This window comes from Neolamprologus multifasciatus, chromosome 11 (genome assembly GCF_963576455.1).
Source record: "Neolamprologus multifasciatus chromosome 11, fNeoMul1.2, whole genome shotgun sequence".
NCBI classification, from domain to species: domain Eukaryota; kingdom Metazoa; phylum Chordata; class Actinopteri; order Cichliformes; family Cichlidae; genus Neolamprologus; species Neolamprologus multifasciatus.
Window position 1 is genome coordinate 8588273 of NC_140449.1, and position 19050 is coordinate 8607322.

The 19050-nt window shown below is 40.1% G+C and overlaps 1 protein-coding gene across 12 annotated transcripts in view; it reads right to left on the reverse strand.

Annotated features, from left to right (window-relative positions):
* LOC146507783 (focal adhesion kinase 1-like) overlaps positions 1-19050 on the reverse strand; it is a 64416-nt gene that overhangs the window by 22231 nt on the left and 23135 nt on the right. For 9 of the 12 annotated variants that reach the window (XR_014876696.1, XR_014876697.1, XR_014876699.1 and 6 more), the window contains 20 exons: positions 18711-18798; positions 18387-18466; positions 18090-18152; positions 17922-17976; positions 17421-17561; positions 16988-17065; positions 14808-14915; positions 14090-14207; positions 13643-13673; positions 13162-13232; positions 12751-12768; positions 12118-12174; positions 8609-8629; positions 7005-7102; positions 6611-6695; positions 6401-6501; positions 5943-6058; positions 5624-5724; positions 5406-5495; positions 5077-5281 (listed from right to left, as the gene is read on the reverse strand). Coding sequence is in view for 7 of the 12 variants with exons in the window: in XM_085176451.1 (XP_085032577.1) it covers positions 5077-5281; positions 5406-5495; positions 5624-5724; positions 5943-6058; positions 6401-6501; positions 6611-6695; positions 7005-7102; positions 8609-8629; positions 12118-12174; positions 12751-12768; positions 13162-13232; positions 13643-13673; positions 14090-14207; positions 14808-14915; positions 16988-17065; positions 17421-17561; positions 17922-17976; positions 18090-18152; positions 18387-18466; positions 18711-18798 (1725 nt within the window). In the remaining 5 variants the exon portion in view is untranslated. The remainder of the gene's footprint in view (positions 1-5076; positions 5282-5405; positions 5496-5623; positions 5725-5942; positions 6059-6400; positions 6502-6610; positions 6696-7004; positions 7103-8608; positions 8630-12117; positions 12175-12750; positions 12769-13161; positions 13233-13642; positions 13674-14089; positions 14208-14807; positions 14916-16987; positions 17066-17420; positions 17562-17921; positions 17977-18089; positions 18153-18386; positions 18467-18710; positions 18799-19050) is intronic. The other 3 variants (XM_085176447.1, XM_085176448.1, XM_085176449.1) reach the window with 3 other exon arrangements.

Sequence of the window (19050 nt, forward strand, 5' to 3'; positions counted from 1 at the left end):
ACTAAGTGCAATATGTTTTGTCAGGAGGGATTCAGTCAGTTGTGGAAGCTTAGCTGTATTTAGTCATGTCTAGACTAAATAACTGATAGCAACGCTTGCAGACTCCTTTCATGGCTCTCTTAAAGACTTATTTCCTGTAGACTATATGCAAAGGACAAAAATGAAGGCGAAACAATGTTGACACATTAACCTGAACTCTATCTGCAGCACGTTCTATTGTTAAGTGACACCTGGAGAACCAATGTCATGATTATGGGAAACAATGAGGATATTACTTCAATGAATATGTATACCAAGCATCATCTTTATAGATTTTAGAGGTTCAGACTGCACTCTAATAAAAGTTTCATATCAGTCTTCCTAATCTCATAATCCACTTCTTTCATTTCCCATAAGGGGCAATGCTGAAACATCGCTTCCAAAAAACTGCAGGTCTGTTCATGCCAAAAGATTATGAACTGTTGAGTAATGACGGGTGGGTAAAGCATTGTCTTTACTAGCCTCTACCTAACCCCACGGTGCAGCACAATGAAAGAAAATATTCATAGTATATGTAGTAGTAGAAGAGTCAGATTAAACTAAAGCTCCTGATCTGCTACACAACGCCGAGCAAGAGGTCTTAAAAAGTGCTGTAAAGCATGAACATACTGTAGCTTAAATAAATAATTTCAACTTGTTTGTGTGGCTGTTTTTCTGCATGTGGTGGCTTATAAATTCAGTCTCTTTCTTTGACTGTACCTGATGATGACAGCCGACATGGTGACCAGATTATAGGCACACCCCTCTACCTGAGACTGTGCAACTGTAATGTCTTGATAAATGATAAATGGTGAATATATTTGAGCCTTCCCGTTAATAAGAGACACACTAATCTGGGGCTCGGACTCGGGGAATTTTTAAATTACCAGCAGTGATGTCTGGTGCTGCCTTATCTGATCGCAACACGCCCGGGATTTCGCGGAAAATGCGATCTATCCTTGCAAAACCATCTCCAGGGAAAATCTAGTAATGAAGCCGTGATGTATCATCTAACAAGGAAGGGCATGACTGAAGTTGCTTACTTGTCTCTGTCAACATCACAACTCTGTTACCATGGCAGCCATAAAGTCATCAGCCCAAACAGAATGCAAAGTGCACCCTGCTTCGTACCTGAACAGGTTTGTTTGGGCTGTGTTACATCCTGAGCAGTAAAGTTCCCTTTTGTGTGCACTCAGGCTGTGAAGACTATTAATATTGTCAGTTGGATATCCTCTCACTGGTAAAAAACAAATAGGTATCTGAAAATATGTAAACAGTAAACTTTGTAACATATCAAGAAAAGTTGTAATACTTGCTAATACTAGCATTATCCTTAGTGCTGATTAGTTGCAGAAGCTGTCTGTGCATATATATAAACTCAGGGAAGGAGGACCATGGAGGCTCCCTCACTTTCATCAGCACCAGTATTATCATTCTGTTGCTTTACAGCTGGTTCTTTCATACTCTTTGAGCCATGGATTTACAGACTCTGACACATGGTCAAAATGACCTGCTCAAGATCAAACTGAGCATCAGAATAAGGAGGAAAGTTGATATATAGGATCTTTTACTGACTTGTTGATACCAGAGGTCAGGGGAGAATTGCCAGACACTTTGAGCTGAAAGGAAGGCAAACCTAACTCAAATAGGCACTCGTTACAACAAAAGCAGTAGAATGCACAATATGTTGATGGGCTACAGCAGCAGAAGGCCAGACTGGGGCTTAAGTTAGCAATTCACACAGGCTCACCAAAATCGGACAATAGAAAATTGAAAAATGTCACCTGGTCTGTTGAATCTTGACTTCTGCCAACATTTGGATGGCAGGATCAGAATCTGCCGTAAACAACATGAAATCATGGATCTCTCCTTGTATCTATAGAGGCAACTCACTGTCAACTATATATATTCAACTTTGTGTAATGTACTGGAAGTTATTTGTACATATTAGAGCCATTTCATTATATTTTATTACTTTGTAACCGATTGTAATATTTCATTACTGTCACTGGGATTTATAAAGTATTGTGATTCAGGCTGACTGTGATGTAATAGTGTGGGGAGATTTTCTTGGCACACTTTGAGCACCCTTAGCATACCTAATGAAATGCCAGTGAGTGTATGCTCGAATAAAAATGTTAGCTATAAAACTAGTCTACAAGGCCTACAAACTTGTTTAAACAAGCCAGAAAAAAATAACCTAAGCTTGAATGAACAAAGAATCTTTCTTGGCACCCACAGTCTGACCTGTGAAAATGTCTGTGGTTAATATTTCATTTTGGTCTGATGTTAAGTCATCAAGAAAAACAGAAGACTACAAGACCACAGTATGTTTCAGACTTTCAAAAGTGCATCTACAGCGTTTCCTCGTTTGTCCCACTGCTTGTGACACTGCCGTGATTACAACAGACTGAGAGTGACACCTGCTGTCAAGCAAGTGTAAAAATACTGACGGCCCCAGTGGTCCTCCTCAGCCTCCTAGAAGGTGCAGCTATGGTAATCAAAGGTGCGTCTTGAGTTATAGCATTCAATAGATTCTCAGAAAACTTGACCTCTGATCTTGAGGTCACTGAGTTTTAAACGTTTCTAAATTTTTTAATAGATACACCTGTGGTATCAATTTGCAGAAAGTAGAACAGAAAAACATCCACTGGATTTCACAACACATTTTCACCTATAAATGACATACAAGTACTTTTACCTTTTCAATGTATTCAGATTACCTATTGTTATTTTTTATATATTCCAGATGGCAATTGGCAATTTAAATTTACATGAAGGTTCTCTTTCTAATACGATAATGTAACAACTAAGTAAAATAAATGTGCCACTGCAGTCACTTTTCAGCTTTCTTCACCAATACCATTTAAACCAAAGCTTACTAAAAAGGACGTGGATGATACACATGAAGTTGGGTAAAAAATACTGACGGATCTGAAATACAAATATTTGTGCTTCTTTGGATTCTGACCCAATATAGATGCGTCCTGCCAGCTCACTTGCTGTAGGTGCCACCCTTTTTGTACAGCTGAGTGTACTCTAATAAGTACTACTCTAGTAAGAGTATTTAAGGCTAGAAAAAGGGGAGTTGTAGAGTTGCAGAGCATTTTTGTTTCGCAGCTAGTGAGCTGTGTGTGGTGGCTGCTTACTCCTGGTCTGTGGGCAAATGTGTGTGTTTTGGTGATTTAACCTGTGGCAGGAATAAGGCACGGCGGGTCCAGGGATCAGCGTTTTCAGACATTTTATTCACAACACCTCACACCACACACACCTGAGTCCCCGTGTTTTAACCTGGCGGGCGTGATTGCGGATGCCGTGCAGGTGCGTCCGCCCTCCCTGCACGCCACCGCAGACCACGCCCCACCACATAACCTTTTTGACTTTTCTGATTATTGACCAATTCCTGGGTTTGTTTGTTTGTTTTTTACCTTTGTTTAAAGGTCACAGCAACTTGTCTGTTTCTTTCAGTTTAATTAGGAACAAAAATATTAATAAAACCTTTTAATTTAAGAATTCTGACTCCACATCTCCTTTTTTTTTTTTTAACCCGACACCTTTTGTGACTTTTTAACGGAATAGAATATAACATGTTATCAGCATAACACCACGCCATCTTCAGACTTATTTACATCTGTCAGAAGTGGTGCCAGTGGTAAACCTGCATGCTGTTGGGCTCTGAGCACAGGTCCTGCTAAAGGACTTTGAGCCCTCATGACACCATAACGGAGTCCAATCCTCTCATTCTGATTCAGATGGTCTGTTCAGGATTAGCCTGCTCAAGGTCATTGTAAGGTTCTGCTCCCCCTGTTCCTCCCTGCACAAAGGAGCAGATACCGGTCCTGCTGCTGACGGCCCTGTAACAACCTCCCTCTGCTCCCGATTTGAGACTGTGCTCAGAGACAAACCTTCTCGGAATGACACATATGGATGTGCCATGTCGCTAGAGCCGGACTACCTGTAACCTGAATGGTCTGTGGCCACCGCCACAGACCATTTTGTTTTTGTTATCTATAGGACCTTTTGTGTTAAGTTGGGGTCGTCTTCATCCTCTGTGGCCCCTCTGCTTTGGGGCGTGCCACAGGGATCTATTCTTGGGCCGTTATTGTTTTCACTGTACCTTTTGCCTCTTGGCGCGATTTTCCAGAAACACAAAGTGCCATTCCATCTATACTCAGATGACTGCCAGCTCTACTTACCTTTTAGTCATTCTGATAGTCTCCCAACTCGACCTCTGCTTGACTGCCTTACTGATGTCAAAGCATGGATGGCAAAAAACTTTTTAAATTTTAATGATCGGAAGACAGAAGCAGTTTTATTTGGCCCAAATCTTTCTTCTCATACTCTGGATGTTGATCTTGCAGCTTTGACTTCCCAACTAAAGAGTTCGATCACAAATCTCGGAGTTAAAATTGATTCTGCACTTACCTTTGATGACCACGTAAACGGGGTGGTAAAATCAGCATTTTATCACCTCAGATGTTTATCAAAGGTTAAGCCCTTTCTTTCCAAGCGTGACTTGGAAAGTGTTATTCATGCCTTTATTACCTCACGTTTAGATTATTGTAATTCTCTTTTAATAGCGGTTGGGCAGGGCACTTTGTCACGCTTGCAATTAGTGCAAAATGCTGCGGCACAATTTTTAACTGGCAGAAGAAAATTTGATCACATCACACCGATTTTGGCCTCTTTACAATGGCTTTCAATTGAATTCAGGATCCGTTTTAAAGTCCTTTTATTGTTTTTTTTGATTGCATATTAGTATTGTACAGCACTTTGGTCTACCAGGTGTGTTTTTAAAGTGCTATATAAATAAATAAATGATGATGATGATGATGATCTTGATCTCTGAAGTTTAACTGACTATGTCACTGTTTTCATGACTGTTTCACTAATTTCCTTAGGGTTTAATTGAGACGTGTCTATAGAGTAATGATGGTTTAAGGTTCCTGCAGCATAGTTCATTTAAGCGTTCAAACAAAAAATTCATTTGCAGAAAATCCACACTCAAAGTGCCTCACACACAATCACACACAGTCTCTCAGATCACACGCCACTGACCTCAGCTGTGTTTTAAGTTCATTAAAGCGTGGCCTCTTGCTGGGATCGTACGACCAACACTTTGTCATCAAGCTGTAGAGAGTAGGAGGACACTGAGGGGGCATAGCCAGTCGCTCGCCATTCTCTATCCTGCCTATGACATCGTTGTTCTTCACACCCTGGAAAGGCTTGATGCCATACATCAGAATCTCCCACATGCAGACACCTAAAGAAAGACAAATAACGTGAGTGAGAATGAGACAGCTGCCTACAGGGGTCGTAAAGCAAAGACACAACGCAAGGGTAAAACAGAAGCAGACTGGAGCGGGGCAAAACTGCTTAAAACATACCAAACATCCAGACATCACTGGCTGTAGTAAATCTTCTGAAGTTGATGGATTCTGGAGCCATCCATTTAATAGGCAATTTACCTTTAGATGCTGAAAAACAGAAATGAAGAAAACAGTGTCACACTTCACTGATCAGGTCTGCTCTGAATAATAATGAAGCTTTTCTCTGCCGGATCACAAAGAAAGCAAGACAAAGGTGGCGATGCTTTTTTACATACCTTTATAATAAGAGCTATCCTCCATGTATCGCGACAGCCCGAAGTCTCCCAGCTTCACACAGTCGACCGTTGATACCAGCACGTTCCGCGCTGCGATGTCTCTGGAGACGTCAAAAAGGAATCAGAGGAAGAGAAAAACACACTGATATAATTTTTTCTATTCAAATTCAGTGGTTGCATTGATATCTAACATGCATTTTCTTTTTTGACAGAACAACAGTGTTTCAGTCCAGTAGGTGACAACGCCCCCTACTGGAATTATATTTATTTAGTAATTATGAATATTTTGCTATATTATTTCCGTATGGCTCTTTCCTACCTGTGTACAAATCGTTTGCTCTCTAGATACGCCAACGCTGTGCTGAGCTGGTAAGAGTACAAGATGAGAGTAGCCAGATCCAGACTGTATTTCCTCACCTGAAGAAACGACCGAAGCTATGTAGAAAAAACACAGGGAGATACTATATAAATAAAGCTGAAACGAAACACAATGAGAAAACAAACCAGAAAGCATATACATGAGTTAATGTATAACACCCATAATATTTAACCCTGGGGAATGTGAGGAAATAACTGACAGAAAAGTGTTTATCATCTGATCTGTTCTTAAACAAACACAACAGGGTTACAGGTCACGTCTCAAAGACGCTGATCTAATTTATAGTTTCCAGTTTTTAAACAAATATAGAAAACAGCAGGGCTCACATACCACATGCACAGGGATATAACTGTGCTTTAAACAGATGCAACTTATACATATTCTTATTAGTGTCATACCTCTCCAAATGTACAGAGCTCCATGATGATCCAGACTGGATTCTCAGTGATGACTCCCATCAGCTTCACTATGTGAGGATGATCAAACTGACGCATGGTCACTGTAAGAAACACAAGAGGGAGGAGTCAAACAATTCCCCAAAAAGAAACCTTTTTTAAAAACTGTTTAGAGGGTACTACGATTTTACTGCCATCAGGTCAGCATCTTACGTGCTTCTTGGAGAAATTTTTCCCTGACACTGTCTGATGTTGAGTTTTTGCACGTCTTCACTGCCACAGACAGAGCTGGGTTCTCCTGCAGGAAACACATCCAAACAAGCAAAATCAGCATCATTTCAACACCAACATGCAGCATATTCACCGTCTGCTCCACAGAAATCACAATCAAACTCTAAACAGTTTGCAGTTTTCAATAAAGGGCCTTTAAAATAAATACTGTTACCTATTAAAACTTGTTATACACGACCATCCCTTTATGGTTCTCTGGTACAAATGCTTTGACTGTGCTGTGTGTCGTTACTGTGATATGACTGAATCAGTTTAGCCTCTCTTGAAAGTGAGTGTGCAGAGAGAGCGCGCGAGAGAGCAAAGACAACAAACGTACCGGGCTGATGTAAATTCCTTGGTGGACGTCTCCGAACTGACCCTCGCCTATGCAGCGTCCCAACTCGATACGATCCCGCTGAATCTCATAGTCCCGCGCTGGACGCACAAAATAAACACGAACACACACACACAGATGAAAATGAACAGAGTAAACCTTCAGATCAAAACATACACAGATTAATGTCCACACACTGGGCTTGCATTAACCAAGCTTGTCAGAGCACTTTATAGTATTTACGGCCTGTCTAAAAAATCTGTAGGTTAAACAGCTTAAATGTGCATGTTTGAGGTTAGTTTCAGACCGCACCACGGAAATAAATTGAATTCTGTCAGATGCAATATTTCAAAAATCTGACCTACTCTGACAAGCTTGAATTTCTAAACAAGCTCACCATCAACAGCATGCAACAAGAGCATCAGCAAACCACAGCCAGACATGCCATGTAACACAGACAAACAGGAGCCAATTACAATGAGCATGAATTTCTATGTTGATTCAAATATAATATGGATAAAGTCAGGTGGTATATGGTGAAAACGCTCAAAAGGCCCACAGGCCAACAAAAAAACTGTTGTTTTTGCTCGGGACGCAGATCACTGGAACTGTAGCAGCTCAATATTCTTTGTGTTTTCTGTCCAACGTGGTTGGTAAAAATGAGTTTTAATATTTTGTTTTAGGTTGGTCTGTGAGATGTAGGCTGTTGAAAGCTGACGTTTGCTCATGACACTGCTGACCTGACTTTGTCCATGTAATAAGCTTATAAATAAAGCACACATGAAGCCATAAAGGTCACTTTACAGTATTCTCTGCACTTTTATGACAATCACTGCTGTTCAAGCACATGGGCGACTTTTAGAGACAAAAGTTCAGTAAAACGTAGCAGCGATGACCTCAATGTGGAAACAGGCTGCATGATACAGTAACAAAAAAAGGGAACCCTAATTATTGCCTTTGCTCTGTTCTCTGCCTCTAAATGTCACCCGTGTGGCTGACACTTTCAAATGACACACAAATCCAGTGTTAAATAATGCAGTAAGACTATCCTGTTTGTTAGTAGTCTGAGTTTAAAACGTTCCAGTGTATAAATGTATGCATCTATTTAAAGCCGTCCCTCTCACTGCACTTACTCCCCCAGGCAAAAATTGCAATAAGGAGGATGCTCTGAATCAACTTGCCTGGTTACAAAAATATTTCTGAACGCCTGCCATGTTTCTGTTACTCTGAGCAGTGAATAGGGTTTTAACAGCGGTCGACTGTTTATAGTATTATTGATTTTTCTGCAGAGTAACCTAAGCTCATTCTCAATTTGTTCCACCTTTTAAACACAGACAAAAACAAGATCCGAGTCCATTTGGGTTGTCTCACTTCTGAAGCTACCACCAGTTTAGCAGAAAGTCACAGCACATCACACATGAGCAGAGGGGTGTTTGGTGGTGGGTGGAGGAGGAGGGGGGGGGGGGGTCAAATCAACAGGGTAGAGGTACAGACAGAAACTCTGATTTTTTTTTCAGTCACAAGCAAACATAAAAGGGTCACAACAACCACCAAGTCAAAGTGCCATCACAGTACAACCAGAGTTATGGTACTTTTTCAATCATTACCTTGGTCTAGTCCATAGTATTCTGGGAAAATGGGTTAGTGATAAGAGACAGAAATAGCTAGCTGTGAGTACAGAGAGCCACATATTGTTACTGGAGTCTCTACTAATTAGGTCAGTGTTACTTTAACAGCTGCAGCGAGTGTGAGTGTAACAGTGATGCTGATGGATTAGGGCTACTGTAAGTCAGAAACAGTGTTATCACATTAAATAACTAATAGGTAAGACAAATAGATAAAAACCTTCCACTGTGTAACTGCTGCAGTGATTCATACGTTTTGGTGGTCGACAGGTTATTTAACTCTATTTAACCTTAACTGAGTAGCTTTTAATGTCTTAAGAAACCATATCAGAAAAAACATCCCGGGGTCTTTGAAAAGCTGTTAGTTTCAGGATCGAGCTCCTTATTATTATTATTATTATTAAAACTACTAAAACTGGGTTAAGAACTGTTCAACATATTAAAACCTGGAAGGACAGCTGAGAAACATCACCAGAGGAATGTGGTCAGAAAAAAAAATCTTGAATGATGTTTTAAAGTGAAAGTAAGAGCATTTCCACACGCACAACGTGAAGAGAACTCAAGGGACCAGTGGTAGTGACTTGCCAGTGATGCTAATTTGAAAAAAGGCTTCAGTTTGGTAGAGAGCACAAAGACTGGACTCTGGAGTAATGAAAAAAGGTCATGTGATCTAATAAGTCCAGGTTTACCCTGTTCCAGAGTGACGGGTGCATCAAGGTAAAAAGAGAGGCAGATGAAGTGATCCATCAATCACGTCATTGTTTTGCTTACTATAACAGTCTGTGGGCACACTGTTATGATCTTGGCTGCTTCAGTTGGTCAGGTGTAGGCTCTGCAACATTATGTGCCCAAACAATGAGGTTAGCTGGATCTACTGAACGACCTGACAATGTCAGGATTCACTGGGATCAAAGTGGGAAAGAGCGAGCCTAAACCCTGATAACAGTCTTTGGGATGTGCTGGAGAAGGCCAGTCCGACTCTTCCATCGTCAGTACAAGATCTTAGTGGATAATTAAAGCAACACTGGCTAGAAATAAATGCTGTGATATAGCATACAGGTCCCAAAAGCCCACAGCACATGTCATCACTAGCTATATTAGAAAGGTGCAAGTTACAAAGCAAGCAACTTGCTAGCCAAATAGTGAACTGCTTGGAAACCTGCCAACCAAAATATACTTATTAGCACACTCAAACTACCCAAGTACCAACATAAACAGCTGAACTTGACCTTTTTGGAGAAAAAAAACAAACAAAAAAAGCTGAATGAGCCACTTGCAGTTCTGATGCAAATGAATGTTTCAATGCTTTTTGAGATTAGTAAAAAGCATTGCTGCTGTAGTTATTTCTTTGGTACTGTGTTTACATGTGTAAGTCCAGAAGACTGAACTACAAAACTATAATTTATGAATGATCAAAAAGCAAAGCCATGTTGGGATTCAGCTGCATTCTGCTTACATGGAACGAGTGCTTACGATACTCAGGCAACATTTTATGGCAGCTTGAACAGGCAATTTGTCAAAACAGCTTAAAAAGAAAATACACTCCATCTTCCCATCCCACATTAGGCTGATACTGCCCGTCTACTCTGCCTTCTTATGCTGCCTATTCACCACAGCCACACAGCATCGAATTCAGCTTAACATGAGTCTTAAGCCTGGTTCACAGGCATCGCTCAGCAGCAACAGCAGCACAGCAGAACCTCTTCATATATAGTTCTTATTTATTCAGCAATGTTTTAATTAATGCAAAGAACTGTTCAGCCTCCATGTATGACACACAAGGCCAGACAAATGCCTACGCTGATGTCTCATCCCAGCCTTTCACACTGAGCGCTATCACGGGAGGAATCAGTCATTTGTAAATGTTCACTAAAAAGACAATGCGCGCATAATACGTCAAAAGAATCTGAGGAAGCTGCGGCTCTTGCCAAATCTTGTGGGAACTCGTGAAAATAAATATAGACTGCGAGTGTAAAAATACACACAGAATATGGTCAAAGTGGCTTCCCCCTTTTAAATAATATTACTGCATGTGACCACGGAAAATGTGATCATTCACACAGGAGTCTGACCAGATCAAAAACCTCTTGGAACATATCTAACTGCACTCAAATTCATGCTTTAAAACGATGTCAAACAAAGAAATCTTTACATCAGGTCTGCAAGGTGACTTGATTTAATTTCAGGTGCTGGGTAAACTATTTAAGCATAAAATATTGTGCAAACGTCTTGAGCTACCCATTTTTTCTTTATATTGTGCTTCCAGTGATCCAGACTTTCTTGTCTGGGTGATTTATTTATTTTTTATTTACTTTATTTTATTAAATTGTGGGCATTAGTTCTTTTTGAAGGTCTGACCTATGAATGATTCAAGCATAAAAAAGCACCCAACTAAAGGGATGAGCCAGTGTTGTGTTTACACAAAAAGACAACTTGATCTATTACAAAAACACAAAATTTGTTCCCATTTTATTAGTTGAATCGATGAACGATAGTTGAACGATAACACAGTTTGAGAGGTATAAAAAAAAGAGCTGTTTGCCAGAAACTTTGCATATATTGGCATGGTGTGCAGTGTGACTTCAAAAAATTTGAGGAAGCTGGACAAGTGGGTGACAAAAGAAGTGGCCTAAGCATATGCAGCTAATGAGCAGTTTTTTAAGAAAGCAAGCAAAGAACCTCAGAGATCCATGAGACCCTTGAGTTGAAGCCTCATGAGAAATGGTGTCAGTGGAAGGATGGCTGTAAAGATTCTTAAGGGAAACAGAGATAAGGGTGAGGTACGCCAAATTACTCAGAAAACTGACTGAAAATCTGTGACAACAGGTCTGATGGAGCGATGAATCCAAATGTGAATTGCTGTTGATTTTTTCTACATAGTGTAGTAGTGAAGAGTAGACAGGAAAGCAGACAGAGAAGACGAGGAAGAATCCTGTATTCAGCCTTGCAGAATATATGGTCATCATGAACTACATTAGCACCCAGTGTTACTAGATTATTTTTCACCATGCAGCACCATCTGAAAACTTGTATTTCCATGTATGCATGTTTCAATAAATCACCGCTCCCATTTTCCAGTTTCAAATCACAGTATATACAAATGAAGGGGTGGCTCAAGACTTTTGCACAGTACCGTATACCAAGACAAATTAAATAAAATACAAAGATTTTCACAAGTGAACGTGTGTTACAGTAAAGAGGTTCCTGACTCTAATCTCATCCAAATTTAACTCCAAAATTCATCTAAAATGCCACCACACTCAGACAACATGCCTGTTCATGGCTTTTAATCTTTATCTATAATCAAATCAACAAAAAGAAACGGTGAAGTAGACAGAGTGTAAACAAAGTCCCTCTATAAAATGCCTCTGATATAAGTCTGACACGGTCCACTGATAGCGGAGACACAAACAGCTATCACTGCCTCGCCACTTGTCACTTTAGCTGCCCACAACATTTATGGGTATGTGTATCAGCGTATGTGTACTTACTCGAAGGCATGGTGTAGGTGTCCTCCTCGTCTATGATCTCAGCATAGTCGTCTGTTTCTGCAGAGCAAAGAAAAATCAGGATGAGAAAAAGAGCCGAGAACAAATCAACAAGTTCTGAGCTGATGACAAGCTTGCATCTAAAAATCACTACAAAGTTCTCGGTATCAATGATTTAACTGTATAACATGCCACCATGCCTAAGACCTTCCAACATCACTAAATAACTGAGTCCAGTGAGCACACCTTCACCGAGACTGCAATTTGCAACATTAAGAGAAACACCATGATCAGAAAGAACTACCTTGCCAAAAGCCCGTCACCATACCCGACTCCAAACACATGCACAACAACTGAAACGTTCGTGTACTACAGTGTGGCCTCACACAAGGAGCGACACGGAACAATAGAGAGGGACAGAGAGGAGAGGAAAGGGGAGGGATGGAAATATTCTTTCTTTCCAGAGAAACAAGCTGGAGAAAAACAGGTTTAGTCATGGAGAGAACTAATACAGAGTCGAGCAGGGACAGAGAGAGTTAGAGAGAGATTCTCCACACATACGGCAGCCTTAATGAAGATACAGAGCAGGAATTCCACTGTTACTAATGAAGGAGGTTTAAAGAAAATGTCGTTTACCATCGCCACTAATGTGACCTGCAGAAGCCACAAGCAGCATGAAACACAAACACCGGGGGAGAAACATGGAGAGAAGCATTAGTTTTACCGTTAATGGTTTTAAAAGGTCTTTTTTTTAAATGTCATTTTAAGTACACGTGAATGAATCTGAAGTCAGTCGACAGCCTGAGCAGAGACAGTGACAGTGACTAAAGCTCTCCACCAAGACATCTGGCCAGACAAGGACTCTTCACTGCGAACACAGATGAGGCTTTATGTGGAAACAGCACTCGCACACATATCTGTGAACCCTTTATCTAACTCTTAGCCGTCACTGTCATTCATGACATTTAGAGCAGAGGACAGAGAAGCACAGTGACAGAGGAGAAATGGACTGGCTAGCAAGAGGAAGCACGACGGGGGGGTTTATACCTGAGACGCAAACTGCTCGAGTTCGTACTCCGTCCATCCGCTTTTCCATCCGCTTCTCATGGTTTGAAACTCTGGACCAGAGAGAAGAGAATTATTTTGGGGATTTGGCTCACATTGTCTTAAGACAGAATGAGCTGCTATTTGCAGCTACGAAGACAGCGGCGCAACGAGGGAAACGGAGAATCCTCCCACATCCTGTCATGTGTGCTTCTTCAAGTGTCAAACATTAAAAATCCAAAAAGTTTCTAAAGTTTACAGAGAATCTTATATTTACCTTATAAGCAATTCAAGAATTCATGGATTTGAGACATGCTTATGCTCACTTTAGTTTCAGAGTCATAACAAAATGTGTGAAACCCATAATAACCACCCAATCAATCAAAGAAAAGATAACAGGCTCCACTGGTAAAAGAAGGAAGAAGATAGCTTGTTTTCACTTAACACAGCCCTGAACGAGCATAAAACAAATTAGCAGACTTACTTTGGTATAGATGGCAGAGCTCTGTCTCCCTCTGCAGAGACAAAATCCACAATTTAATTGGTCACAGAGCAGACTGACTTCATGCTAGAGCTACGATTTCACAATTTCTTTGTAGCCATAGCTATTTTTAGAAAACACTAGCCAGACACCATCTGGTTAATCAAAGCAACAAGCATAAAGCCTCACTAGTCACAATCAAGACTCCACCTCAGTCTGAGAGATGACTTGACAGCGATTTCAATGCGGTACTATTTACAGTTTGCTTTTTGGTTTTAAGCTACTGTTAGGATAGAAACAATAGAAACATGACCACAATCATCATCTTTGCACAATCTTACCACTACAAAGCTAAAAAACAAACAAACAAACAAAACCCAAACAAACAACAACAACAAAAAAGAGAAACATTAAACTATAATATAAAATCTGCACAGCTGAACGTCCTACCTTTGTGGACCCTGACGATGAAGGAGTGAGTAACTGAGGAGACGAGCCGACAGTAACCGTCAATCAAGTCGGCCATGTTTTCTGCCGTAGTCAGCAATGCTGTAGTGACAGTGAGGGGCTATACACACACACACCCACAGAAGGATTAGTGTAAGAACGGGACAGAGAGCTGCTTCACAGTGACACAACGAGGGCTTTATTAGGAATAAGGCCTCCTATTAGTGCGTGCACACACACACACAGTCCCATATAGATACACACATATCCCTGCTCCAATACTGTGGCAGTGATACGTTTTCTGTAAGCCTGCTGCAAACACACAGTCAATATGAAACTCAGGCTCCTCTCCTTTTTCCTGCAGCTCACCTAGTTTTTCATGCGTTTTAATATAACTTGAACTATTATGTTTAAGTAATTCTACACACAGTCTATTTTATAAAGTAAACAGTGACATTAGCATTCCTCAGCTGGATGGAAATAATCTCTCTGACAAGTGTGATTTCATCAGCAGCCAACACAAGCAGGAAAACAACATCCACTTATTGGCACACAGACTTTGCACTGTATGCATTTTCAGTGAGAATGTACATGAGCCACATGTTTGAGAGGAAACGCATACAAATAGGTGTAACTCAAATTTAAACAGCAATAGGTTATATTTCACATTGTAACACACACAGAGAGCCAGATGAAGAGTATACAGGGTGTGTGTTTTTACCTCAGGAGCTCCGGCCACGTTCAGCTGCAGCATGCCTTTCCTGTCCTTCTCGTCCAAAGCAGAGTACTGGATGGACTGCACCTGATTAAAGTTAGCTAAGTGTGTGGGCTGCAGAGACAAAGGCAGAGTCACCGTCATTAAATACATCTGGAAACAGTCAAAAAGAATCTTTAGATATTTAAAGCATAAGAATTATAAGAAATTATTCTGCATTATATCCTGTAACGTTTCAAGCAAAAACTGAAAATGGATGTCAGTCAGCTTGCAGCACTGGATTGTATTGTCTACCTCAAGTTTCTAACATTGCTTACTACGAAGCACAGCATCAGTGAAACACATGGCATGTGAACTAAGTGAAAGCATCAGAAATATGACTGCTGCACAAAGCAAAGAGGAGCTTTCTCAGCGTCAAACCATGTCTAGACAGAAGGTCTCTGAGGAGGGTGTGCACAGCACTCTAAAACACTTTACAGAAACTTTATCAGCTGTATCCAAAGTACAGACAAAGTGACCACAACATCAGAAGATCAATACATCAAGCTTGGTTCACTGACAGATAGAAAAGCAACTTCATAACAGACACTGCCTTTAAAATATTTAAAAAAATGCAAGACTCCAGTCAGAAGAGTAGTGCAGAAAGAAGATTATCTGGATCTATTCTCATCTGCACGAGTTGAGGTCTATAAACCGTTTCTCAGGAGGGGAAACACAACAAATGCTTGGTTTGGCATTGGAAAAACTCCTACAGTATTTACTCAATAATCAAAAGTTTGACATGACTGCAGTACCTCACTTTAGCTGCACAGCGTAGGCCTGCTTACATGAAGGCATGGTGTAGTAAGGATGTGCTGAAGAGAGTTATTATAGTTGTGTATTTTCTAATTGGTTACTATTTTTATTAAGCTTCGACTTTCTGTCTGTAGTTTAGTTTCAGTTGATTTCCCGAGTGGGCTTGTTTGTTTCGTTTTAGTTTTTAAATATTACTGTATGTATAGAATACACCAGAGGTAGGATTTAGGAATATCAGTATAGGTGTTAAAATAAAAAGACATAACTTTTTGAAAAAGGTTGACTCGCATTCTTGTAAATATCCAAAGTCTCGATAAACATGTCCATTAAAGGCTCACGACAAGTTGTAATAACAAATTAACAAGGACTAAAACTAAGGCTATCGTTTCCATATTTTTTATTTTATTTCAGTTTTCCCACTAACAAAAACATATTAGGTTGTTTTTGAAAAGTTTATTGTTGTTTTTATCTTTGTTAACTAGAATGCTAGTTTTAGTTTTAGTTTAGTTTTAGCTAAATATAAAAACATTGGTGCTAAAGTAAACAAAAATATAGAGAAGAACACCACAGAGTGTCAAAATTCAACTTTGAGGGTGTTTTACTGACCACCCTCTGAACAGGGCGAAGCGGCACTCCATTCCTCAGAGATATGCTAAACCTTCTGGTTTCAAAACAAACAGACATTTTCAGCGTGTGACCTCAACCCCATTAATAATTTAAGGAGTTCTGAGAGAGACAAGAACTTCTTAAAATAATAGAATTGGACGAACTTGAGTCCACCTTAGCCAGAAAGCATCAAGTCATTAAAGCAGAAGAAGTGTAAATAAACTTTTTGCTTAAAATGTGAAGTTGATCATTTATGATTTATTTAAAAATAAACATATTAAAGTTAAATCTTCACTTGTGGTCTCAGATTGGTGCTTTTTAAAAATACATTTTCATTAGTTATATATTCTTCAATGACTGCCTATATTTTTACTTACTGCCAATAACAGTTAGTGATGTTATTACAGCTAGAGCTAGAGCAAGTCATCTACCAACTAGAAGGTTGGTGGATCAATTCCCCGGCTACCATAATCATGTCCTTGAGCAAGATACTTAACCCAATGCTGAAAACTGTTCTGTTTTCCTAATCCAACTGTGATCTGCATGCTGTTTCCCAGCTTTTTCCAATCTAACTGTCTTTTCCGACCTATTCTAACTTGGACAAGTGAGGAGATGAGAAAAAAAGAAAGAAAGGAGGCAAACCAGTAGAGGGCAGTATGGTGAACTGTTACTGTGACCTTACACCTAAGGAACACAGCAGTACACAGAAGTGCTGGAAGCTTTCTAAAGAGGCAGGAAAAATAGAGAAGTAATGCTAACTTTCTGTGGTCTGTGTGTACACTCACCGTTGAGCCCTTATCTGTGAGGTAGCTGATTCCTTCCTCTGGTCCGATAGCTAACTCTACTGATATTACCCAGCTAGACTGGAGGAGGAGGAGAGACAGTGCAGAAATGTAAATTTTGACACATAGCTCATATTTCATCACATCATGTACTTACACAAATTTTACAAAAGCTCTAATATACTCCTCTGTTTTTGATGTCTAATGGCATTTATAACAGAGTTAGGTTTGAAGTTAAAGTAATAAGAAGAAATGCTGACTCTACAAAACCTGAAATAAGTAAGTGTGAAAGCGAACACTACCCTGTGCATGATAAAGAAGCTCTAGCCTCCCACCTCATGACTTTGGCCATATTTCAGTGTATGGCTAATACATTAAAAACATGTCATTATTGATCTTTACATGTAACATTATCTCAATGTACCGAGAGTCCTACCCCTAAAGCGCATTTGAAGCACTCCTTGTCGAAGCGGTAGATGGGAGAAAGTATCTCAAAGAACTTGTGGATGCTCTGTTCATCATTGAGGTTAGCAAACTGCTTAAAGGTCTGCTGGATCTGCTTACGAAGAGCCTTCGGCTGATAGAGAGAGAGAAAAGGGGAAGGACAAAACACTTAAATGAGTAAGGGCTTTCTGGGAAACAGCTGAGAACAAGCCAAGAAAAGCACAGCACACAACTGACAGGCCCCACTGTGAGTGACAACAGGAAGTTTAACTTAATTCCAGACAATCTGACTGATCAGACATTTAGCCAAATGTCCTTTCAGTCATCGGGTTTGTTTCCCTGCCAGTCAGCCAAACAGCCTGTCAGCTCTAACTCAGCCGATACACAAAGCAGGAGTCAGATGCAATTTGTGCTTTGACACCATTGTTACCGGGAAGTGGGTTGACAGTTAGTCACTAAGTGGGTTTAGATTATTATGTTAGTTTAATCTCACCTTAAGGGAGTCAAGGAGGCTTTTGGGGAAAAACCTTCTCAAACCAACATCTTTCCTGAAATGAAAGAATAGTGCCACAACATTTTTCTTTGGACTAATTTACCTCAAAATAATTTTTTTTGGAAGCATACACTCAAGACAGCATGACATGACATAACACAATCTTACTCTAGTAGCTCGTAGTTTGATTTCTTATCCAGGGCGTTGCCTGGCATCTCTCTGAAGAACCGCCTGTATAAATCACAGAAAAGACTAACATATGAACAGGATCAACAACTAGCCTCAAGTATTCAGGACAACTTCTATATGTGGGATTTAGACAGATTTAGCAAACACACGTGACACACTCAAGTTCATTGTGGTTTGAAGTGTATCAAATACCAAAACACCTGTAATCTGTGTGTGTGTGTGTGTGTGTGTGTGTGTGTGTGTGTGTGTGTGTGTGTCTGATGAGCGCGTTCTCACCTTATCTCCAAACAGCCCAGTTTCAGTGCAACATCTTGATCCACCTGGTCAGCTATGTGTTGCATGTAATCACTCTTTACCTGAAGAGACACATGGTGTGGCAGCAGATTTGTAATAAATATAATGAGCTAAGGACTGGAAATGTCTAATAACAGCATACGTATTAGATATGACGGGCATCTTTTTAAATGATTTAAAGGCATGTCTGCCTCATTTGGACATAGCAGAAATGAGGCAATCATACAGAAGACAATAAATGACAGAAGTCACTTAAGAAAACCAGACTAGTTTTCTTTCATTCAGTATCCTGTTGTGTGGCCTCACCTGGTGATAGAGGTAGTTGAGAGAAGGTTTGTCTTCAGAAAAATGGCTGAGATAACCTTTAGGAAAGTACCGTATCCGCAACTCATACCTGAGAAAGACAGCAACAATGTTACCAAATACACACACACACACACACACACACACACACACACACACACACACACACACACACACACACACACACACACACACACACACACACACACACTTGGAAAAAAATAAAGTGTGTCTGGACAAACTACAGGATCATTAAAGCGATATTACTTGATTAAAAAGACACACTGATTTCAAAGCATACAGTTTAAAATTTTAAAAATGAGGAACTTAACATGTCACATGA